The 25,299-nt window shown below is 40.4% G+C and overlaps 1 protein-coding gene across 2 annotated transcripts in view; it reads left to right on the top strand.

The window, feature by feature from the left end:
- Positions 1-25,299, top strand: part of PDZRN4 (PDZ domain containing ring finger 4) — a 247,048-nt gene that overhangs the window by 184,097 nt on the left and 37,652 nt on the right. For both annotated transcript variants that reach the window (XM_061467771.1, XM_061467772.1), the window contains 2 exons: positions 19,173-19,426; positions 20,999-21,101. In XM_061467771.1, the coding sequence (XP_061323755.1) occupies positions 19,173-19,426; positions 20,999-21,101 (357 nt within the window). The remainder of the gene's footprint in view (positions 1-19,172; positions 19,427-20,998; positions 21,102-25,299) is intronic.

The following is a 25,299-nucleotide window of genomic DNA, read 5'->3' on the forward strand; positions in this document are numbered from 1 at the left end:
TCAGTACTTTTGAAATTTCTCATTCCTGCTGAACTGTTTTCAGCAGAGATCTCAGAAATTAATTTGCAGATAGTGAAACTTGCCTTAAAGGGGACAGGATGTTTGTCTTTTGGAGCCCAAATACCTGGGATTTCTGACAGCTCCATCCGTGTGTGTCAGCATCCATGGGGGTAGCAGACTCTTAATGTCACTCTAGCGAAAAACTGAAGAAATAAAGACTGGGGTTGGTTCAGGGGAGCATTGTCACTGGCTGGAGCACATGTCATTCCAAAGACTGGAAAGGCAGCCCTACAGGTCACAACAGTGAGCAAGGAAGGGATTAGAGCACACGTCCAAGAGCACTTTGCTCAAGGAGGTGTCTCGTCTTGCATCCCGTACCAGCTATTTCTGCATTTTTCCATTTCCTCTAGTGGCAGCAGAGCTACCCAGAGCACACTAGCTTATGGCCCCATGGTTAAAGCAAAATCCCATACAGGTTTGGGCCCTCCAGACTGATGGACACTCCATCTGTGTTGCTGTTATCAGCCCTCTGAGCCTCAAGTGGAGTGGTCACTTGGCACATGGTGTATGATCACACAGTAACATTCTGTTGCTTTTGAGCAAGAGGGGCGAAGTTGCAAATGAGTTTTTAGTGGTAAATTATTTATTAACAAAAGGTCAGAGAGAGACTACAGGGGAAGGAGGCAGAGGCAGCATGGAAGGAAATTAGATTTTGTAACAGAAGTTTGAGACAAGCAGTATAAAGATAATATCCAGTGTCCTCTGATGGAACTTCAGTTTACAATTACACCATTCTGGAATATAAGATGATTTTCTACCTGTCCTGGGTTTAGCAGTAGCGGTCAGTTTTTCTCCTTCTTGGTAGCTGGTGCAGCGCTGTGTTTTCACTTTCAGCCTGGGAACAGTGCTGATAACACCGATGTTTTTAGTTGTTGCTAAGTAATGTTTACCCTGACCAAGGACTTTGTGAGTCTCATGCTCTGCCAGGGAGGAGGGGAAGCTGGGAGGAAGCAGAGACAGGACACCTGACCCAAACTAGCCAATGAGGTATTCCATACCACAGCACGTCATGCCCGGGATGTAACTGGGAGTTACCCAGAAGGACATGGGGCTTCTGGGTTGGACTCATTTCGGTGGGTGGTATTGTTATTTTCTCTTATCATTATTATCATTGGCGGTAGCAGCAGTGATTTGTGTTATACCTTAGTTACTAGACTGTTCTTATCTCAATGTGGGAGTTACATTCTTTCGATTCTCCTCCCCATCCCTGTGGGAGCAGGGAAGGGGGGGGGGGGGAGGTGGAAGGAAAGAAAGAGGGAGTAAAGGGGGGGAGTGAGTGAACGAGCTGTCTGGCTGGGTTTAAACCACGACACTACCTTATTTCCTTCTCTGTCTGAAGGCAGCAAAATTCTTCTGGATGGCTTTGTTGGAGTTGGTGCAGAGTAAGGAATATAATATGTAACATAAGAAAGAGCTGCACGTTATGACAAAATGATATATACTGTCTCCAGAAATTCTGCCTTATGCCTCATTAGTCTTCATACCTTTTTGCTGTTTTTTACCCATTGTTAAAATCTGTTATCACAAAGAAAGCACACCTTTGTTTGGAGTAAAATTAGTGTTCAGAAACTCATCCTAAATATACCAGAGAGAAGTAGCAAGTTGATGTTCAAGTTCCTAGCTGGATGCTGGAACTTCGCCGTCATGTCTCTGCACGGATAGTTTGTCATAGCACAGTCTGTGTCCTAATCTCATGTTTTTAATGTATATGAGCTGCCAGCTTTTAATGGTACATTAGCTTAATTTGTAGTTGGCAAAAACAGTGTTCCAGTTTTGCACATCTTGGTCTATAAACATCTTTCTACTTCAGGCAGCAATAACCTAGCTTCCCATCAAATATGCCTCTAACATTTTTCATAGGAGTTTTTTTAATTAAGATTAATTTTACATGTCACAAGCCTTGTTTTACATGTGCATTCCAGAGGGCTAGTTAGTGTATACAACAACATATATTCTAGCTTTTTGTGTTTACCCTGACAGCTTCTCCAGTCCATTTTTTTGACACAGAAGGGAATTTCTGAATGTGTCAAATGCCCTGTCAGTGGTGGTTAAAAAGCCTTTCTCATGCCTTATGACAAAGAACAGACTCCAAGAGCGGGCGTATGTTATGTGTCACAAGTTAAAAGCAAACCAATGTAGTGGTCTCCTGACCCAGCTGTATCCATGTACTACATCGTGCAGGTATGCAGAGAACCCAGTTCTGTGGTTCACTCTGCCTGTATCCACTGTGTTACTGAGAATCAGAAACCAGAGGGCAGAGCCATTTCTGGTGCCAGCCTGCTGCGGAGGGAACATGCCAGTGGCAGAGCTGGACGGAGCAGCGTGGCGTATTCCCAGCTAGGACTTGTTCCTTGCAGCCCTCATATTTTCCAGGAGCTGTACCTGCAGGCCATTTCTATCTGCATATGCCAACTGGTGTCCAGACTTTAAACAGAACCCTTCAAATGTCAGATAGATTGGAAATGCAGATACTGTGCACAAAACCTGTCCTGTGTCTGCTAACTCTGTTCTGTGATCCAATATCAGTCTTAAAAATTGGTGTCATTTGGAAATACATGAATGAGGGTCAAATGTCAGTCATTACTTTTGTCTATTATAGCTTTGTGCTGTTGCTGCAGCTTTTATCAAACTCCAGCATCTGTCCTTATTACAATTTGCTTTGTGAGTGTGCTCTTTTTGATTCAGAAGTGCTTCGCAAACATGAACTCAGCTGCACAGTGTTTCTGAGGTATAGTGTAACGGGCGTGCATCTTGCTTGGAGATGATACTCTGCATATATGGCAAAAAAAATAATCTTACATTATATATAAAAAAAAATCAATCGTTTATTATTTAAGTCGAAGCAGAACTCTAGTATTTTACCTTCAGCATAACAACAGGCAGGGGAAAAAGTCAAAATAGAGTCAAGTTAAGTGACTGGGCAAAGATGACAAAGCCAAGCCAGTGCTAAAGGCAAACCTTGGGCATTCTTATTCCTGTGCTGCAAAATTCACAGCTCTACTTCCATTTTTTGTAGCATACTTTGAAATGAAAAAACACTCACTGTCTGAGTGCAAGAGCTGGCACAGTACATATGTATCTCCATCATAGCTGTTCTGGGCTTTAGGATAAATACCTCACACCTTTAAAGCCTCTTTCAAACCCAGCTCATTATGATCTTTTGTGTAAATCCCTCTAAATTCACACATAATTGACAAGACTGGCTCTGAGGGGCTTACAGCCAGCTATGTTAGGGAAGCTGCTTTAGGAAGTCTGAGTGCAGAGAAGCCTAATGTATTATGGGAGAAGAATAACTGATTGCCAATGCACAGCAACAGCTATACTAAATGAAATACCTCAGTTATTTTCTATTTTATTAAAAAAAAAAAAATACCCAAAGGCAATAATCCACTTTCTGGATTAACAGCCTGTAAAATATTACTCTAAAAAAAGAGAAAACCATCTTAGAGCTAACTTAAGGCCACACAGAAAGCATCAAGAAGCAGTGTTGTACTTGTATAACTTGAAACCATGCTGAGTGAATGTTTTTTTCTGTTTTTATAAGACATGGAAAGAATAATTTCCATCCAAGACTATAAATCAGACCTCATCCTGGGAAATATGTTTACAGCACCCTTGAATACTGCTATCTATTAATAGAGATGTTCTCCTTGGATTACCAAAAGCCGTAATAAAATACAGCTTTTCAGCATTTAAAAAATCTGTTCTCTTCTTGTCTTCACCCATTTTATTTTAATGCCTGATATTTTTCTCTAAATTCTCCAAAGCTGAGGTCATACCATTTGGTGGATTAAAAGGATATTCACACACCATCCAAGGTGCTGAAATTTATAACCAGCTCATTCCTCTAGACTTCCCATTGTCTTTGGAGAGCAGTGGCCATTTGCAGATGGTGATTTAGCCTACCCATGGCTAGGGTACACCTCTGACTCTCCCTCTCCTCCCATCTCTTGTCTTTAACTGTATGTAGAAAGAAAATAGTTGGTTAGATTAGGTGTCTACATGTGGTGGTCTGAGTATCTTCTCCTATACTTTATATTTCAAATTAAAACAGAGGTTTTTCCTGCAGAAAATACGTTAAGACCCACATATTTTGGCTTGGATAAGTATTTGCAGCTATGCACCTAGATAACTCTACCTACTGTCTGTGTATAGAAAAATCCCAGTTTTTATGTCTTCCAGCATTTGCAAAGAGGCAAATGTACTTCTCTGCTAGACACCTGTTTTGGATTTAAGTGTGAGTGGATGAGATTGGTGTCCCAGATGGAAAGTCAACACAGTCAGCAGTCGGCTGGACAAACAGTTTGTCCAGTTGCTCTGTAATTTGGTCTAGGTGATAACCATTAAGTTACCTAAAGGCTGATCTTCCCTAAATCTTACAAAAATATTAGATCAGTCGTACTGGTAATATCATCCTTTTACAGCAGCATCAATATATTCAGATGAACATGCAGAAAATTAATGGTAAGAATAGGTAGCCATGGCCTTTGTGTAAAAGTTAGGTGATATAAGGGGAATACAGATTTTTCTTCAGCTTGCGTCAGAATTGATTGTAGAATCTGGTGGGCTGCTGAAGCATGTTACTGGCAGTGTTATAGATGAAACTGAGATGAAAGTGAACGCTGGAGATTTGATTCTTTTTCTGTCACCAATACCTTGTGATACCTTTTGTCCAAAGTGTAGTCCTTGTTGATTTTGCTACGGTGAACCACAAGTCTCTCTATTCTTAAGATTGGTTGTGTTTAAATGGGAAACTCTTAAGGATTCTGAAATTCAGTTTGAATTTTCCTGATAGTTGGTTTGCCTCATAGGAGATCATTTGAGGGTTAGTGACCCAAATTGGAGATCACTTGAGGCTTCTGAAGTGTATTCGCCCAGATAGATAAGTTTTCTTAAAACTGAAAGGTCAAATTACATTTTTTTTCTGTGTTTGGAAATCAGAGCTCAGTTCTGATTGTGTTGCATATGCTTCATCCACTCTATGCCCCATCTTATGTAGGAGATGGCTACTACTTGGTGGCAAAATTGAAAATAGCATAAATAGTTATCCTTGCAATATGAACTTGAGCCTAATGTAGGACTGCATTGGAGAAGTTTGACTGCAAATGTGAGGTGTTTAGTAGTAAAGAACGATTGCTGTCTTCCTCTGCAATCTGAAGACCTGGTTGGCTCTGCTGTACAGATTGCGCCTTGTGTAGTTTCATGAGATACAGCCTATGGAGAGTAGTCATTTTATCACAACGTGCCCCTTTTTAAGAACATTTTCTTCTATTTGAGGAGATACAAGTAGAAAAGTCTAAAAATCTCTCAGATGATTTTCACAGGTACATGTTTTGAGTGGAGGGGAAAAGCACCTGAAGAATGAAGAGAGAGGAGAACACAGACAGCATAGAGGGAGAAGGCAATTGCCTGTAGAGTGAATATCCCTAACATTTTAATAAAGATGATGTACAGCCCCCTGCTGTAATGGTAGTTATACTGTGAGGCAAAGGACACCAGTGTTGACAGAAGTAGTAGCCAGGTTGAATAGGGGGAATTGTTAAACTAGTCTAGCATGCAGGAAATGCTAGAATAGTTAAATGGTGTACCTATGCTTAGGATCATTGTGGGACTTGCAAGCCTTCAAGTTCAGCATGCACAGTGTGGTAGATGTTAAAGTACAATTTGAAGAAAAGGATGATTACACATCAGGGAGGCAAAGGGTAAGTGGGATGTAATGAATTGCAGACTAAGCAGGGGTAGATGGTTACAAAGCCAGGCTAACCTGACAGGCTTTTAGATTAGCAAATTCCTTATCTTGACAAAGAGTATGTGGTAGGCCTTCTTTATCTGGACTTCAGATAAACAAAAACATCTGACGTGGTGTTATAAGGGAAAATACTAAATAACTAAAGTGGAAAAGAAGTAGTTAGATAAGTGGTTGTAAGGAAGATATGGAGTTGACTCTGGAGGAATATCTACATGTAGTGTTAAAGAGGAAAGCGAAAGACTTTAGAGAGGTTACTGCTGGAGCTCCAGAATAGTTTGTCTTTGCAGTGATTTTGTTTAATACTTTTATTAGTGACCTTTGCCGAAATATCAGCAAACTTCACCTGACAATTCCTAATGTCTTGTCTAATGTCTTGTAAAATACCACTGGCTTCAGCAGGACTGGGGAGTTTACCTGGGAACCCTGAGGGATAAAGAAGGAGGGGAAGAGAGAAGGCTAAATACTGAAGCAATAAGATGGAGGAAAAAAAGAGAAATTCTGTAATGAGCCATGGTTTAGGAAATGCGAGTAATCAGAATGTAAGAATGAGAAGAGAGCCAGAGACTGAGACTAGAGCTTTTATGTCTGAACATAGCTGTTGTACCTATTTGACTGGGATGGAGAGCGTGTTTCAGAAGAGTAGCCTTAATCTACCCACAGAAGCTCCCTAACTCCAGACCTATTTAATAGCTGGTTAGTTGATGTTTAATTACTTCAGATTATAGCTTCAGAAAGCAATGTATAATTTTTTGCATTCCAAAATGTCCAGTAACCTGATGGAAAGACTCCCTTGCAGAGTGAAAGACATGATTTCATACTCAGTTATGCTGAGTTCAGCTTTCCCAGTTTCTAGGCAAAAGACTTACTCATTCAGCTACTGTGTCAATCTGCAGCTGCGACTGCCCCCAAACATTACTGTCCTCCTTTTTTTAAAGGAAAGACTTGTATTCCATTGATTTCGTTACTTTTAAACTAGTCTGGCTGACTGTCCAGGGCCTGGAGGAAAAAGTAAGACCTGGTTGGGAGATGCAGCTGCTTAACTGCAAGGCTTCGATGGCAGCTCCAGAAGCTCCTTTTGAGTTTCTTTCCAGCCTGTTGTGCACGATGGCTCTTTACTTGCCCCACAGACCAGGTGGATCTCCTGCCTAACAGCATCTGAGGGGCTCTGTGCCTCTTCCTGCCCGAACAACAGAGGGTAAAATGAAGATGCTGAATCCCTTTTGGTGCTCGTGCAGCTCACCTGCTCATGTATGAGGCTGTCAGGTGGGACAGCATTGCCCTCTCTGAGGTCTCACAGTATCACAAGCTGCTCCAAGTAATCCCTCTCTCACTCAGTAGAGCTGTGCAATGTACTGGACATGATGGTTTTCCTGCAGCTCGTTTCCACTAACTGTGACAGGCATCAGGGGGAAGCTGGAGATTAAAATTGCACCGCTGGGTACCTGACCTTGCCATTTCTGGGTTTTCCTAAGGCTGAGTTTTGGAGGAGCAGGTAGAGAAAAAAAGCATTTTCTGAACATGTGTTTGATAGTACTGGCTACCTTAACTGTGTTTTAGTGAGACTTCTGCACTGACAACGGAGCATGATGGCATTTCTGTTTGGTATTAATGAAAGCACTGGAGGCTAGCGTGAGAATTCTTTCTCACAAAAATCTCCTTCTCGGAGAATCTCCATTAAGAGCAGATTTGTCTCCTTGTATGTAAATATTGAATTTTCACAGGATTCAAAACCTCAGTCCCTTTTCTGAGACGTTTTCCTTGTTGTCCAACAGAATATCAAGAATTAACTGTGAAGTAGTTACAGTGAGAAACAGAACATTGAATATTAACTTGGCAGGTTTATTTTTAAATTGGCTGCCTGAAAAGCTACTTATGCCGTTCCTATCTGGAATCGCACCCAGTATTTCCCATCTTTTCTGCAAATAGTAATCCAAGAATTTTCTTTATCCTGTGATCTTGGAGGCAGACCTAAAACACAGCAGACAAAATGGTTTATGCTTGGAACAAAGAACAGTGCTACGAGAGTTGGAGACCTGCAGTCGGGTGGTTCACCCTCAGATGTGGAAGCTGGCCAAATTTCCCCAGTGGCCTGGCCTTTCTGCCACGGTTCCATGTCAGCGACCGAGCCCAACAAGTGTCAGGACAAATTCAAATAGTAGAATTGATTGCCAGGAATGATTTATGTGTGTCTGCCTCTCCTCGGGTGGGGAAGGTTTGTTTAAATTTTGCCCTGCCATTTTGAACTGGCTTCAGACATTTGTCAATTTATTGGAAGTCTGCTTTTCAGCTGCAGTTCTTCTCAGTAATAACTTTATGCTATGACATTTTACTTGACTGGCTTGTAAAACCAGCTTACCATGAAAGTTTAAAGGAACCTGGCTTTCTTGAGGAATGTATCTACTACTGAAAACTACTCTCAAGACCTACAAGGTGTGGATTTTGAAACAGGAGCCTATTTGATTCTAAATTTAAGGGGAAAGATGTTTTTCTCAAAAGGGACCTACAACAATCATCTAGTCCAACTACCAGGTTGGACCAGGGCACATCACTGATTCACACTGGACCTGCTGTAAGCCAGCACCCCCAGGTCCCTCTCTGCAGGGCTGTTTTCCAGCCATATCCTCTCCCAGTTTATATTTGTACCCAGTGTAGAAATGTTTTGTCAGTTTCTTGCCTCCCATGGAAGAAGGTTGCAGAAGTTGGTGTAAATAAACGCTACAAGGTGGAAGTAATGGTAATATGGCAAATAGGGCACCTTATTCTGTCTGTGAGTTTTAATTAAGTTCAGTTGAGAACTGTTACCTTTCAGTATTGTTGATTTTGGTGAAATGACTTCAGTTGCTCTGGAACTTTGTTTTTTCAAACACTGTGTGGTTTTTAAAGTTTATAAAAAGCTTTTCTAGATAGCAAGCTGTTACTCAACTATTCTTTTATAAGCGCTTCTATCTCCCTTCATAAGATGACCCTGTGTATGTAATCTGTATATTGCCAGCAGGAGTTTATGTGCACCTAACACTTCCTTTCGATATATAATGTAAAAAATCAAGTGCCTTATTTCTTCTTACACTGATATCCACCTTTTCTTTTCATGAAATGCCATGTCTATTTAAAAAAAAAAAAAAGAAAAATCTATTATCTATTTTTTAAAAAGGACTTTTTATTCCTGACACAAAAGGAAGATGACATGGCCCTTGTCTCAACATCCCACAGTGTTCCATGGCTGGAGTATTTTCATTGTCTAGACCATAAACTTTATTTTCAAGCATGTCTATTTTAATTCATGAGCCCTTATAATTCATTGTCTAAATTCTCAGCACAGATGTATAATCATTATTTTTACTGCAGCAATGTCTCGAAGTCCCTGCTTACTTTGGGGCTCAGTGGTGCCCCACAATTGAAAGCAAGAACTGCCCACAGGTATTCAAAGGCCACTTTTTCCCCCTTTGAATAGTAAAAACAGATATTCTTCAAAATCTGCTTGGATTTCAGTTGTATTTATAGTATTGCAATACAGTGGTACAAGCCTGATTCATGCAGCATATTCAGTGGCCAGTTGACTGCACAGCCTTGGCTACCAGCTGCGTGTAAGCTCCCTGCCATATTTTTCATCCATTTGGTCCTTAATAGCCTTGTTGTGCCTTGGAGAGCTGGAACAGGAGCCCTGACAGTCTTGCTATACACCCAGAATTGCCTGGGAAAAGAAAACTGATGAGCATTGTGTGGTCTTCATCGGTAACCACCTTTTGCTGATTTTTAGAGAATCCATTGCAGAGATGAGCCAGCTATTTCATTCTCTTCTGAAGCCACTATGGAGGAGCTTCATGTGTAGACTTCATGTAGGTGAAGGTTCCCTTTGCAGGTGGTGTATACTAAAGCTGCACAGGAGTGGCTGATGATGATAATGCTGCAGAGACCAGACCTGAGGAAATAAAGGAAGTCAAAGGAGAAAGATGAGGGGAGCCAAAGAGGCAAATGGAATAAAACAAGAAGGAAGTGGTGAGGGAAGGCAGAGGTACAGAGAGAGTAAGGAGAGACATGAAAGAAGGAAGCACAGACACAGAAACAGTGGAACAGAAATAGCATCTGTAATTTATTTTCAGCCAGGAAGGAGCTGCAGCTCTTACTACTGAAGACGTACGTGTACACAGCCATGGTGCTGTATAAATAAGATATAATTAAGGAGGTCCTGATATTCACTTACCATTATCCCTTAGCTTTTTTACTGCTAAGAAGGAATGCAGCAATTAAACTTTATAAACAAACATCTTCAAATATCTGTGTCAATGCAGTAAGCCATCACTTGGTAGAAAATATAAAGTAATCCTACACGATTCAATAGTGTTTAAAGGAGGATTGAAATAGGAGAGAGGGAGTAAAAGAGAAGAAACACACAAATATGTTTCATTAGATCCCTTTCTATGCATCTATATGTAGTTTCCTTTGTGTGTAACTAAATGTGTGCAAGCACACTATTGATAATATTACCTGCTTTCTTGACATTCAAATAAGAACTATTGCTAAGCTTTACCACAAGCTACTGGGAACTTCCTGGTACAAAAGCATCTGATGGACTTTTGAATGGCAGGTAAGGCTGCATTGCTTGCTTCATTTTATCAAATCAGTGAATTCATGCTTTCTTCTTCTTTGAAAAAGAGCTGCAGGAAGTTGCCGTATGCCGTGTTCCAGAGGCAGGATGAAGTTAAACTTCATTGTAATCTGTTGCTGTGTCAGTCCCCACAGCTGAGTGAATCTAAACACATGTGAGCTTGTCAAAAGTATTTTTTAAATGTTTCGTCCTATAAAAATTGGAAGGAATTTTTGCAAGTACTACTGTGCCAAAAAAAAAGTTGCCAATATGCTTCTTCTGGAGTAAAGCCATGAAAATCAATGGAGAACAACAATGTCAAATTAGTGTCGAGGCAGCATGAGAGAAGAATGGAAAAATAATGAAAGGAAACCTCCAAGTTTTATTTTAAGAGAGGAGGAGCCTTTTCTATTCCTTTAAGATAAAAATTGAAGCAGATACGCAGGAAGAAATGCATGTTAAAGAAGAGCAAGTCTGTTGTATGTTCATTAAAGAAAAGCAAGCACAGGTGTTTTTTTGAAGCACCCTAACCTTAGCACCCCAGCAGGGCATTGGGTTGGGCTACATGTGTGGCAGCACCTGGGACTTGGCCAAGGTTTTGGTCAGGCTTGGGAGCAGGCTCAGCGCTCTGATGTTTGGTATAACATCGCTGCTGTTTTGCTGTGCGGAATGCTGGCACATGGAGCACCCTCTTGGCCAAGGCAAAACTATTTACCGGAGAGACTGGAAGCAATGTGCTGTCAGCTGCTCTTCTCTGCAGTTTGTAAGAGCCAGCCCAGTGTGCTGGTGCTTGCTGGTGGACATGCTGGCAGAGAAGTGCTGCCTTGCTGGGGTGAGGATTGCTGTGACCGGGGAAGCTGGCTCGCTGGGAGAGCTCTATCTCCTGCTGTGCTACCTTAAATTGAGGTTAAAAATAAAAAATAAAATCTGCCTCGTGCTTAACTGCATGCCTTAAATGGGGAATTTTAATAATATGCCAACAGCAGCAGTTTGGAGTGTCTTACTGTGGAAAAGGTCACTGTGCCCATAAGTTATCCTAGCATTTGATCAGTGGACTCCTTTCCAAAGACTTTAAGTCTCATTATTCACTGCATATAAAGTCACTTGAGATATAAAAAGTCTTTTTATAGTAACGAAAGAACTCCCACAATTAGCCAGAAGGCAGCCATCTATCTTTTTAAACTCCTCAGTTCAGAGGAGACCAGGAGTTTCAGGCGTCTGAAGGTGGATGAATTGTTATGACAGTGATAAGTGTAACAATCATGTGGTGATGCTAGCCATGCCTGAGTTCATGGAAGGCTGGGGGGGTAGAGGTGAAAGAGCTATTTTTTTTGTTAGTGAAATGTAGAATGTGATTCTCTGAAAAGGAAAAAAAGCAACATGTTATTTACAGAGCCCTGAAATGTGCTATTCAGCCTCTTCCATTATTCTTTGGGAATTGCAGATGATTAAAGAACGTCATTAATTTGATTTCCTAAAACTTGTAATAGCAGCTGCCTTTTGAAGTGCCTCTTCCCTGAGAAAAATGTATACCCTGGAAGATGAATTGCAGAGTGAGCTTGTGGTAGAGCAGAGACACCATGAAGTTCACAGGAGAACACAGCATTCAGTGCAGGGGCTTAGAGATAAAAATGATTTGTTCTGAGCACACACAGTGGCCCTTGATTATATTTTTCCCCACCATCAAAGGGTTGCTGTATGTGGTAGATCTTGTGAGACATTTATAACCTCCTATCCACAAATATAAAAAGTTTGCAATGATTAAAGTAATAATTGATGGTCTAATTGTATCAAGAAGTAACTCAACATTTTTTATGCATGCCACAGCGAGTTTGGTCTTTATTGCCCTCAGGCAGACTTCTAATATCATTAGAAAAATTGTTTGTCAATATGAAAACAATTTGCATAGTAAACACACTCCAGCCTTGTTACACCACCATCTGGGTTAGCTGAGCATTTGTGTTGGTACCAGGAGGTGCTGCTGAAGGCAGACCTCATGAGTGTTCACACTGTCCAGCTGTCACCATGGGAGGATGACAAGTGCAAGTATTCACATCCCATGGGTAGGGGACAGGTTCAATGAGAGGGCAGCGGGAGGTCTTCATGGAGAAGGGTTCAGGAAAGGAAGGATGGAGGATGCTGGAATCAGCATGAATGAGAGAAAGGAGACCCCTGGGGAACAAAAAAGGGCTCTGCATTTAAAGAAGAGGGAGACCAGAGGTAGCAAAGCGAGGGCAAGGAGAATGAGACTGGGAATATCAACCGGAAGGAGATGCAAGAAAGATAACTCTAGCAACTAGTAACAGGTCTGCTGGGCAGATTGAGGGAGTCAGAAAAGGACTGCTCACAAATACATGTCTACTAGCACTTGTCTCTGGGCAGCTCACTATGAAACTAGTGCAATGATTCTTAAATTTAATTTGATGTTTTCATTTCATTCAGAAACCAAGAGAATTACAGATAGCACAAACCATGAGAAGTGCAGATAATAGTATGTTCTCTTTCAAAACTCAAGTGAATCTTTTCTGAGCTGTTGCTGTTTGTTCTGAGCTGTGCTTTCTGAGCTGACCTTTCTGAGTTGTTCTGATATTGCAAAACAACATTAGCACCAAAGGACTTGAAAGGATTTATAGGAGATATAAATTGGTCTAACACATAGTGAGGAAGAGGTGGAAGGAGCATTCTCCAGTTACACAGACTGTCAAGACTCGTGAGGTGCAGGATTTCAGGTCGTATTTTGGCCATATATTGGAACTGCTAACTCAGCAGTGCTTTTAAACTTGTTGGAGCAGGCATAGTTATCCTGAAGGTGTGAGCATCCTGAGGTGTAGCATCCAAGTCAGGTTTTTTTGAAATATGTCTGAGGGCCTAGATTCACAAAGAGACTTTAGGCATGGAAATGTCAAGGTGTCTCCCAGGGTGGACTTTTCCATACACTGCTAGAGGAGATTGAAATGATCAAAGGCATTTGTGGTGAATGATGATTGTGCCTAACCACAGCTGGAAGCATATTATAGGTGAGCTTCCAAAACACCATCATTTTTCTATACTCAATGCCTTAAATGCAATTAAGCAGTCAATAAATTTGGAATTTAAAATCCCAAACCTCCTCTTAAAGGTGGTGTTGCCCATTCAGTATTGTTGAAACAGCTACACAAACCCTGCTCACTAATTTACTGTCATTTACTGCAGTTGTGATGAGAACTCCATTCCCTGTACATCTACCTAGGGCACTTTCTCCAATCCAGTTTAAAAATCTGTTGAATTCCCTAGGATAGCTTATTAGACAATACTTTCAGGCAGCGTCCAGCTCTTTGCAGGGGTCTTTTGAGGACGTGTGATGTCCTTCACAGAGAGGTGTTGCAGCTGTCAGACCTGCCCGCAGATGCATGGATTGCAGTGGACAATTCAGACAAAATGAAGCATCGTCTTGAGGTCACTTGAAAGAAGAGTTCATTTTTTAACACAGCTGCTGTTTTGATAATTAAAATTGCCAAGAAGTCACTGGGTTATCTCCCTCTGGAAGGAAGCTTTGCGGGCTAGAAACGGGTATATTTCTGTTTTCCTACTTTTTGTAACATTTCTTTTGTCTCACTTAGATTAAAACTTAACCATAGGCTTTTCAGCCACAGTAGATTTCTGCTAAATACTGGGAAATGCACAGAAGGCTGCAAGTACTGAACATTGCCTATTCAGTACTGTTGAACCAGCTACACAAACTATCCAACAGGATAAACTTCAGCTCTGCAGGTAATGGAGATGTAATTCTCATTACAAGCCTGTGGTTCATATCTGAGGAAAGCAGCCAGACCCTGCATGTTCAGCAGCTTGTGTTAACTTTTAGGAGGGATGACAAGATCTCGCAGTCGGGGCAGCAAAGGATCAATTAGGAACAAGTGTCACTTAATTCTTCTGGCTAAGGAAGAGGAAGTGTCATTAACCAGCATAATAAAAGTTGTCCTTTTACTGAACTTCCATGAACCCTGACTGAGATAGTGATATTGGGTAATGGCTGAATTAGCTACCTTTCAGATTAACTTGCTGAAGAAATGCAGCTTAGTACTGAACTGTAACCTAAAAGTCAGCATGTCAACTGTCCTTTCTGTAGATGAGCTATCACATTTGCGTTAACAGAAGAGTTGCAGTGTCCTCTGCAGTATGCATGTCACTGGTAGCTCACATGTCCTGTGCCCTGCTGTCCTGCCTAGGCAGCATCACAGCAGGTGGCCCTCAGCAGTGGAAGTTTTGTAGAGCCTATATGTGCTAGAAGCTGTAAGTCTGAGAGGAAGGTGGTTTTGGTTTTGTTCTTTTTCTGTGTCTTGCAGTTAGGGGGGGCTCAAATTCCCATCCTAAAGAAGGACTGGTCAAACTAAGGGAGAGTGTTTGATCCTTTCTGCCAGTTTGCTATCCAGGGATGTACCCAGGGTGTTGTAGCCTGGATTCATCGAGGGCGAAGTATTGGAGGTGAGGAGACTGCTGTGATGAGAGCAGATTTAGCACCTGTCAGGTCAGAGACATCTTTTGCATGGGTGTTGAAATCTCCTAGGACAGCGAGCCTTGTGTGAACTCTGTCATCATGTCAAACAGCATCTCTTGTCATTTTGCTAGGAAACCGTTATGTCTGGACACCTCTGCTCTAGCAGAACCCTCTGGTCTCTCTGGTTATTCTTTCCTTTGTCTTTGCTGATTAAATGAAGGGTCTCCAAGGATTTTACTTCAGCAGATCTGATCTTATATTGCAACTTGTGTATGCTGGGTTTTTGCTGAGGATAGATTATCTCATGATCTGCTAATGTGACACCATTTGTGATGGTTGCATTCACATGACTACACATCTTTTTTCCATTTTTCCCCCTTTTTCTTTTTTCCTCTTATTATGGAGAAATCAAAGACTATAGGAAAAATTCTGGGCAATGTTAGAAGGAATTATCAAGAACAAAAATGTGTTAGAAGACAAGTCTATTTCATTCAGTCACAGGCACTTAACACTTAAATCCTGGAAGCAGTCTTCTCAAAGAACTGATTTTTCTTTTCCTTTTGGTAGAATCCGTAGGATAACCTAACAACCATTCACCTGCTTTTTTTTTTTTTTCACAGTCACTGTTTTGTTATTTAGTCCTGTCCCTTTTTCCTTCTCTGCTGCCCACCTCTGCATCAGTGGGAATAAGCCCAGTGGTGCTGGCATTAGAAGTGGCAGTTGGCCAATGTCATTTGATTTGTGCATGAAAGACAAATTTGTTTGCTGGTTTATTTTCTGATAATGATGAGGGTTCGCATGTGGTTGGGTTTAGAACAGGAATCCAAAGGGAGTAGCCAAAACCCAGGCAGTGGCCACCAGTCACTCTGGGGGAGACGTTGACAAGTAGCCCAGACTTTGCAGTGTGTCCAAAAGCAGGGGAAGAGTGTTCATTAAAGAGAAGCTTAATCAAACAGGGCAGGAGGATGGCTTACATGAGAGAAGATATATTCTTTACTTAACATTCACAACTTGCTTGTGGATTAATTAGCCCATCTGCTACAACAAATGTATTCCCATGTCTTTGTGTTGACTGTTAAAAGTGACTGATTTCTCTATCCACTTAAAATAGTACCCTGGATTCCACTGAAAGTAACCTTTCAGAGGCAAGAAATTTATTTAATCATCCACTAAGAACCTGTAAGTGGCTTGCTGTAAATAAGTGCTCAGCTGTCTATGGCTCCCAGGATAACTATACATGAGTGTAAAGTTGGGGGATAATGCAGGAGGCAGAAAGCCCTTAAAAAGCTATGTGAAGTGAGCCTCTAACCCCATCTGTAGTATTGGCTTTAGGTTTTAAAATAAATTCTCTCTTCCGAGACCCAAAGCGGGCAGGACAGCTGCCAGCATAGAGTAATTCAGCTATAGATTTTCTTTTGAGAAAGGTGGCATTCATGAATTAGGTGACCTTTATGCAGATTGCCAAAGTGTGTTGATGAACTTCAAGTGACAATTTAAACAAGTATTGGGTTTCCAAAGTGCTTGTATTTCATCAGAAGCCAACATAAAGGATGGAATGTTTTTAAAGTCTTCAAATTAAATAGACATTTAGATGAAAACAGAGGGCAGCCATAGGTTCCCAGGATAAATAACAATTTGTAACTTTTGTGATTTTTCACACTCATGTGATTTTAAAATATTATAGTTCTTTGGAAGTACAATTTGCATGTAAATGGCATGGTTGTGAATTTATGTCTATTTCCTCAGAAAAGGTGGTAAGTATTGACAGATGTGAGTAAATAGAGCTTCTGGTTTTCAAAAAAAATCTCATAATATATTTGGTATGCTATCCAAATGTATTTTTGCCTTGCTGATGTGGATCTCTGATTAAATGGTCAGCTTGTGCCAAAACCAATGTGGTTCAGCTGGGATAGAGAAGGGAAAAAATTGATACAGTGCTATGTGGTATTTATTCCCAAGCATTTGCTTTTAGAAGAAACACCTTACAGTTATACAAAACTTATCTGAAGTGTTAAAAGGGTTTGGTAAGTAATTTTCCTGTTCCTAGGGCCTTAGGAATGAGAGGCGTTATAGCATTCTTTTGTTACAAAAACTGCAGAAACTGTGGAAAATTGTGTCCTTGATAGGATCTCAGAAGCAAGAATGAAGCAAGGGCTGAACTGAAAACTGACTAGAAGATCCAGGCTGGAAGCTTTATCTCTTAATTGCCTCCATTATATAGGGCTAAGTTTAAATACCCTAGGAGTATAACTTGTGCTATTTGGGGAAGATGTGCAGAAGCTCAGTCCTTGGAGAAATTTGATTTATTTTCTTATAACAAAACTTGTTCTTTGACTGTCCCTTCCTCTTCTATACCACTGATATTTTCCCATGGAACTTAAACTGACGTAACCCAAGGTTATAATTTGATGGATGATTATTTAAATGATTAAATTTTAACATGAAGTCTTCACATTTTTGGCTTCACTCATTAGAGAAACTATAATATGCATTAAACTTAGATGACCAAGATAGCTGCTATTCATATTACTTGATCACAGCGTAGGCTGCAGTAGTATGGAACTTCTGGTGGTCCCAGGCATTCAGCACGGGGAATTTCGAGCTTTTTTATGTATAGAAACCTGTTCACATAATTTCTAGACTTCTCATCACCACAGATGATGATCACCCCTCATCAGGGTTTTATAGAAAGATCAGCTGACCTTTGTATTGGTAGCTATGCCATGGTGTGGCTGTTTTGCATGTCCTCGTTAGTAACATAACCATGAAAACACTGCTGCTTTGGATGCTGTGTGAGAGAAAAGCTGGTTCTACCTTGTACTCAAGCGTGTACTCTGGGAAAGTATGGAGTTGATATAGACATGTAATTAATGGTCAACAGTATCACAGCCATCCGCATACACAGACAGAACTCTGGTTACACGTGTTGCTTCAAATATGACATTTTTAATTGCAAATACTTCTGACTAGCTTAAAAATGTTACTGAAGGTGTCTGAAAAGCAATTTTGAGTTTGCTGGTGTTGTTCATACGTTTTCCCTTTATGACAAGAAATTTCCAAGAATTTCTTGAACGTAAGAGTGATATGGCACAGAAATTTTGGGTTCAACCGGTTTTGGAGAAAAGTCAGCTATGGTGTCTGTCCCATTTCTGGGGAGGGTTTTGATTTTGTTCATTACACAGAAATTTCATGACTTCATTTTCTATACAACAAAGTTAATTTGGGCATGAACTTGCAGTAGAATCCTACTTCTGATTTGCTGCCAGAGTAGAGATTTTCCAGGGGATATAAATTTGAGTCAGGTTTTGGTACCCTTCAGCTACTCACAGTCCTTACTAGAAAACCCTGCCCTTATACCCCAGCACAGGGTCATCTCATCTCCACAGTAGCTCACAACAGTTAGGACTTGTGCAGCAGTCAACAGCAGTCCCATTACTTTGGAAACAGCAGAATAGTATTTTTGTTGCCTGTGTCCACAAGCTTAGCTACTGACTGCCATTGACTGCCATAGCACTTGCATTTTGTAGTGGACTCAATTTTGCCCTAAACATGAGAATTCATATGAACTTACCTTAGGGCCTGATCTCATCTGGTTTGCCTTGCTGCTTTGCCTGTACCAGAGAGAAACTTCACCAGAGCCTTTCAGTTTTGCAAAGCTATGCTGCATTTGCACCATGATTTTCTCTGGTTTATTTGTCTATTCATAGCAAATTGTTTCTTCAGTTTGTTTGATTTAGATTTCTCAGCAGCTGACTGTGTTAGTCAAATCTTCCTATCTTTGGTCTTAATGACTGTATAATGGCCACAGCAGATAAGTGACAAAACATTGAAAATTGGCCTTGTTTCTTTTTAGACATCAGCGACATGTTTATTGACATCTGCATTAATAACAATGCTGTGCCAGAAATCCTCTAAAACAGTTACATGGCACAGAAAATGCTGAAGTTGAAAATTAAAGGCACCCCTCTGCTTTTATTTGTATTTTCTGAAGTGAATAAAATAGCATGAGAGAAGTAATTTCCAGTGACCTTTATAAATACTGTCATTTCTTTGCTGTGTTCATATTCTATTGGGACAGTTATGGAAGAGTTCAAACTATTTTTAATTTCTAGCAAAGGTTAAAGAATTTCTTTCACCTCCCAGCTTTATCTTCCCTCTTTCATGGATGCCAAAGTACAGACCAGTCAGCATGTGGCTTGATGCGGTATACAAATCGTTCATCTCCCTATATTTTACACCCATATTATTATACTGTCTTTTCTTCTGTGAGTAACCTTTGGTGTATTTTTGTTTTTCTCTAGGTCAATGGGAAGGACCTCTCCAAGGCCACTCATGAAGAGGCAGTGGAAGCTTTTCGCAATGCCAAGGAGCCAATTGTCGTTCAGGTTTTACGACGAGCCCCAGTCAGCAAAGCTCATGGTAGCGCTCAGGACGTTCGGCTTGTGGATGCCAGCACTCAGACTGACATCACTTTTGAGCACATTATGGCTCTGGCCAAACTAAGGCCTTCCACACCACCAGTTCCTGATATCTGCCCTTTTCTACTCTCAGACAGGTATGGTTTACCTTCTGCTGTTTGCCTGAAGGACTGGGGCATTGCAGGGGTAGGCTTGTAGCCTTCTCTTGAGAAAGGAGCACTTTAAATAATTTCTAAATGTTGATAATCACTGTCCTAGTCAGGCTTCAGTGACAGTTTACCTAAACTCTGTTCATGGATTAGAGCTACAGGAAGGAATTTTGTCCATGTTTACTTTGTGTTCATATGTTTGATCATCCAAACAGCTAAGTCCTAGTCAAGAAGGAAAACACTTCTGTGTTCCAAAATACCAAAAAGGCTTCATGAGGTTTAGAAAGAGCTGTCTTGTTGCTTTCTGTTCTTCCAAATTTCTTACTAAAAAAATCAGAGAAACAAATTATTTAATTCAAAGGTCCCCTTATCTAAAAGCAAGACAACTAAAAAAATACAGAGATCAAAAGCACCATTTCACCTGTCGTACAGCAAATGATATGAATTATATTATCCCTCAGTTGAGTTCCTTGAAACTGAATTGAATGCAAACACCAACAGGTGGTGCTTATACAGAAATAGGGTGTAGGCTTTTTCCTCCTTGGACTCTACCTCACAAGCAGCATCTAGTGGTTGACCCTTGCTCTCTGTCTGTAGTCAGCAAAACTGTGATAGCCCTAGAGCTTTTCCACTGATTTTCTGGCATGCCGTGCATCTCATGCATCTCTGCAGAACTGATGCTAATGGAGAACATCCCACTTTTGACTTTGATGTAGCTCCGTTTGTAGAAGTTCCGGGAAAATTTGGTACATTGTCTCAGAGAGGACTTGTCAGCCAAATGCTGGATTGAGTTTACCACTTAACTGCTGCCCTGCTAGGAGCGTGATACATGTACACTTTTGAGCTGTTACTGGGTATTACTAAACTCTGTGCTACTGTGATTGAAGTTCCGATATCCTCGGCATAGGGAAGATTTTCCTGCCTGTACTAAGATAAATGCACACTGGGTGCTGCATGGCTGGGATCCAGCCTTTGTTCTAAATCTGTACCTAAGTGCACATTGTAAAGATTTTATTCTTTGTGCTCTAAGCCCATTTAAAAGTGCAGTTTACTGATATTTTTAAGTGTGCATCTACTCAAATGCACTTCACCACCCAGTTATCACGTTAACAGAATAGGATAATGTGAGTTGGTTTATGATAGTTCTTTAGAAATTTGTGATCCTGGTGTGGGTTGTAGAGTGTGGATGTTCAAGACTTTATAATCAGATAATTAGTGAGTTGCCCTTGGCCATGACACAGCACATGAATCTGGAGTTAGGTACCTTTATGAGCATAAGGAATCCCATATTGTCATAATTAAGTAGTTTGGCCCAAACAGACCCTTAAATCTGACAAAAGAAAAGCCCAGCAAAATTAACTCAGCTGGAGTATGAGCCTTTGGAAAGAAAACAACCTGTGCTGCTGCTTCATATTGTTTCTTTCAGGCTGTCAGGCCACTCTGAGTAGCATTCCAGAGATGAGAAAACTACAGAGAAGTGGGGGTTTCTTATAACTTTTTAATTTAAAAAAAAACCCTATTGTCTCATCTATTGTTGTTGTAATGCTTTGTTCCACATAGCTGCCATTCTCTTCACCCAGTGGAGCATGAATTTTATGAAGGTAATGAGTATCTTTCCAGCCTGCCTGCTGATGCAGATAGAGCAGAGGACTTTGAGTATGAGGTAAGATCACTGGCACACTGCAGCCTTTATTTCTGTTATTACAGATATGATATTTGCACAGCTGACAGCAGGCTCCTCTGAGAAAAATGAGAGTGGGAATTCTTCTTAAAAAATTGGCACCAAAGACTATTTTATTTCATACCTGTGTAATGTCACAGGCTTTACTGGGGTTAGGCTACACACGTGAAATATGAAAGCAGAATTCTGCAGTGGGTGGCTACGCAAAAGTCCAGGGGACTTATTAAACATATTCCCTCTCTGTGCAGTGGAGACTGTAACTCAGATGCTTTGCTTTTGCAGTTTTAACACTCTAAAGCAAGCCTTTCCAAAATTAAAATTGAAACTGGAAGCTTAATTGCTTTTTTTCCCCCTAATTTTAAGAATCAGTTAACCTTATGTCACATGCCTTACAGATCAGTCTTCCAGTTATTCTGGTCTGTACTTCAGTGTTTGTAAGATCAGGCAACAACTTTGAAAATTAATATAGTTTTTATCACTTGCTCTTTGATATTTGTCATTTTATGTATAGCAATTACAGGAAACTGTGCTCTGTATCACAAGTGTCCCTTTGCTGTTAAAGTACTGTACTCTCCAGTGACAAGGGTGGATGTGTTTCAGAGTTACTGGAAAATCATTGTGTGAGGCTTCCCAAAGTTGTAACATGATTGGTGATGTTGCTCTTCATTAGATTTTCATTTCAATCTCTAAATAGTCTTCTTGTCTGCCATTCATTAGCTTTTCATACTTTGTCACCCAGTAACAAAACGTTTGTAGGGTCAGGCATAGAAGCAGATGGTTATTTTTAGTATTAAATACTGCTGAGTCTTTGCATAAGTTCAAGTTACTGTATTTTAAATTAGCGATTATAAATAATTAAATATCTTTAATACAAGATTTTAAATATCCTATCATCTTGTTTGCTCTCCCTTAAGGAACCTTCTTAAAGGTTTCATATAACTGGTTGACATTTGGAAACGAAATTAATGGCAAAAGCTTTGGCAAATATGCCGTGTGTTCACTTCTGTCGTGTCTTTAGCGGCTAAAATGCTCTATTGCAAGTTCAGCTTATTGTTCTTTTCTTCTGACAGCCTGGGGACTATGAAGCTCTTCCCCCAGGAAGGTGAAAAATCAAATAATATCTACTTAGGGAATCTCAATCAGAACAAGGAAACTTTTATTTGAACTCCTCAAAAAATCATTGCTAGGGATTAGTGAAATCATTATTTCTTCCCAGTTGGGCTTTGGTGTGGTATCTCACAGCACAAAGGTCTCAGAGCTTAAATTCTGGTTTAACTATCCATGTGTAATATAATATTAAATTTCTCTGTCAAGTGTGTTTGTTTATGTTACTTCTTCCTTAAATGTAACAGGGACTATTTTTCTAGTAATTGTTAAATAAATTAGTATGGTAAGCATCTAGGGAAAATATCTTTCAAAATGGTTAGATTATATAATTTTCACCATTTAATCAGAATATCAGGACATATTCAAATACTAACAGTTTTAAAGAGTCTACCTGGTGGAATCAGGTCCTCTTTATGAACATTATTAATCCATAATAATAGTTGGCATAAGTATTGTGACAATGGCAAATACTTGGGCAGGTTCTCAGTTGCCTGTAATCTCTGCTAATCACACCATCGTAGCCATTAATTTTCTGTCAGCTGTGGTTCAGTTGCCCAAGGCAAATTCACTGAGTGACTGAAATAAAGTGTTTCATGTGAAATTTGTATAGGGAGGGAACTGTTTGGTTTTCTTTGAGAAGCAGCTTTCTACTAAATACGAAGGTTTTGAAGGAGACACAAACACATCTTGGGTGCTCTAACTAGTAGATCTCTAGACATGAAAGACATACCCAAAATTTAAGCCTGTGTAGTAATACTATGATTTAGGTTACTCACTGGTTTTATTATCTGTTATTTCAGGTCCTTATAAGATATTATTAAGCTCCCTTGCTGTAGCTAGGGAGCTGGAAAAATTGATAGCATTGTCCCCAGAGATAGATATCTGCATTAAAAAAAAAGTCTCATAAAGGACAGAGTCAAAAGGGATTTATCATCTGATGTTGCCAATCCAGGTGAGAAACAGCAGGACAGTGAGTGGAGCAGAGGCTATGGTCCAATGTCAGGGTCTCTACCACAATATTGACTTAGTGGTCACCCTGCTGTGACCACTCAGTCCCACCCTTACCCTTGTGTTTTCTGACCCCTCCGTTATGCCAGCGTTTCCTTTTGCGAATCAGATGTGAGAAGTAATCCAATATTAAAAAAAAAAAAACCAAACCCACAAACAAACAGATTTTTAGAAGGGTTGTTTTTAACCTAGCCCATCTGCTGATCTAGTTTCCAGTAGAGCTCCACAAATTGCTGTGCTGGTGGCAGCAGCATCAGGGAAGGAAAAATGTTCGAGTACTTGGGAAGACAGCAACTTGTAAAATCAGCATTATCCATCAACCATCTAAGGGTGCAAGTAGCAAGAAGAGAGGGTACAGAAGCTCTGCTCATGACGCTCTGCAGGCTGCAGGCTGCAGGCTGGATGTTAGAAGCACAGCGAATTCTCTCTCTCCCACCATCTGAGTTCTCCTGTGTTAGGAGAAACAGGCTTGTTGTTATTACTATGTCTTCTGTAGAAGGAAAATTGTATCAGTGCTCCATGATTTTATCATTTTTTTTTCTTCACAACAATTTTCTGCTGTGAACTTAACTAATCACACACAGCAAAAAACCTACCTGGTGTCAGAAGCACGGTGCAGTTGCATTCCCGTTGTTCTGTACAGCTTACAGGTCTCCATGGCAAACTTAATAACTTTTTTAGTGGATCCAAAGCCAAACGTGAGGATTTCAGAAAGGAATTGAAAGAAGATAGTGAGTAGAAAAGGAACTAGGCCAACACCTCATTATTTCCTAGAAATGGTTTGTAAGTGCATGAGTTCTGAGACACATATGTGAAATAGCCAAATGAAGTAAGGAAATCAGATGGCTAGCAACTGAGGTGCTATAAACAAGAATGTTTTCCAAGAAAGGGAATGTCCTGGAAAGCTTTGATCAGCTTGGAACTTGCTTACAGGTATACTGTGGTGTTTAAGTACCTGAGTTATCATCTATGTGTAGGAGGATCACATATGATAGCCAGCACTGGGGATGTGGACTTACACTTGCCAGTGGATTTGGTAGGCTTAGACACTTACAAGACTCTTCCATTCCATTTTTAAGCTAGAAAAACCCAGTGGGTTCCTCTCAGATTGTCACAGTGCAATGAACTCAAGTATGAGCCAATTGTTTTGGAAGAATGAACTCCCTGGGAGGCTCATTAGGCTCCATACAGTACCATACTGTAAACAAATGGCTGGGAACATGACGAAGCTGGAGGGTTGCTGATAGCCAACTTGAGCATCCTTATGTTGCTGCTGCAGAACTTGTCTAAAAGGGATCCGAATTGTTGGTAGATATTAAGACAGTGGAGCTAGCATCAGTCAGTGTTGGCAGAAAGAGATCAAAAGATTTGCAATTCTGGCATAGCCAGATACCCATGAGGACTTTTAAGATAAAGCAGGAATTGACCAATTTGTTAATGCTCAGTTGGACTTGCAGTCAATATCACTGAAAGAAAGCCAAAGATATTCAGGGAAAACCCACACAATCTGGCTGTGAGTGGCTGTTGTGCTGCTGGAATTACACCATGTGATGTTAGAGTACACCTCACACCCTCTGTTACCAATGAGGTGAAAGGGATAAAAGTATTACAGCCAGTAAATCTCTGTTAAACATGGCTCTAAAATTTGCCCTTGTAAGAACAACAGAGGATACTGGTGCTAGAGAAGAGTAAATAAGCTAATGGGCATGCATTTCTTTAACAGTATTTCTGATTCTACTATCCAGGAGAAAGAAACATCATATACTTGGTTTGGAACATTGGCAGTAATACAGAAATTAATGTCACTTAAATGGTGGAATAGTGAAAAAAATAGGTAAAAAAAAAAACTGAAGGATATTGTAAAGGCAAAGCTGGACAAAAGAAAGTGTCATTGATGTCTGGTGTTATTCAGTCTGAGGAGACTGCCTTTCAATAAGAGTGGCAGAAGAAAATCAGATGTTACAAGCAGGCGCCAGCAGGTAGTGTTGTTCAGTCAACAGGTCCTTATCCAAGGGCAGAGACCTTCATACTATCTGTGTACTGAAATAGCTTTTGAGCAAAAGCA

The sequence above is a fragment of the Pezoporus flaviventris genome, unplaced genomic scaffold (assembly GCF_033815535.1).
Source record: "Pezoporus flaviventris isolate CSIRO_AGI_PZ_B2104156 unplaced genomic scaffold, CSIRO_AGI_Pfla_v1 ptg000045l, whole genome shotgun sequence".
In the NCBI taxonomy this organism is placed as follows: Eukaryota; Metazoa; Chordata; class Aves; order Psittaciformes; family Psittacidae; genus Pezoporus; species Pezoporus flaviventris.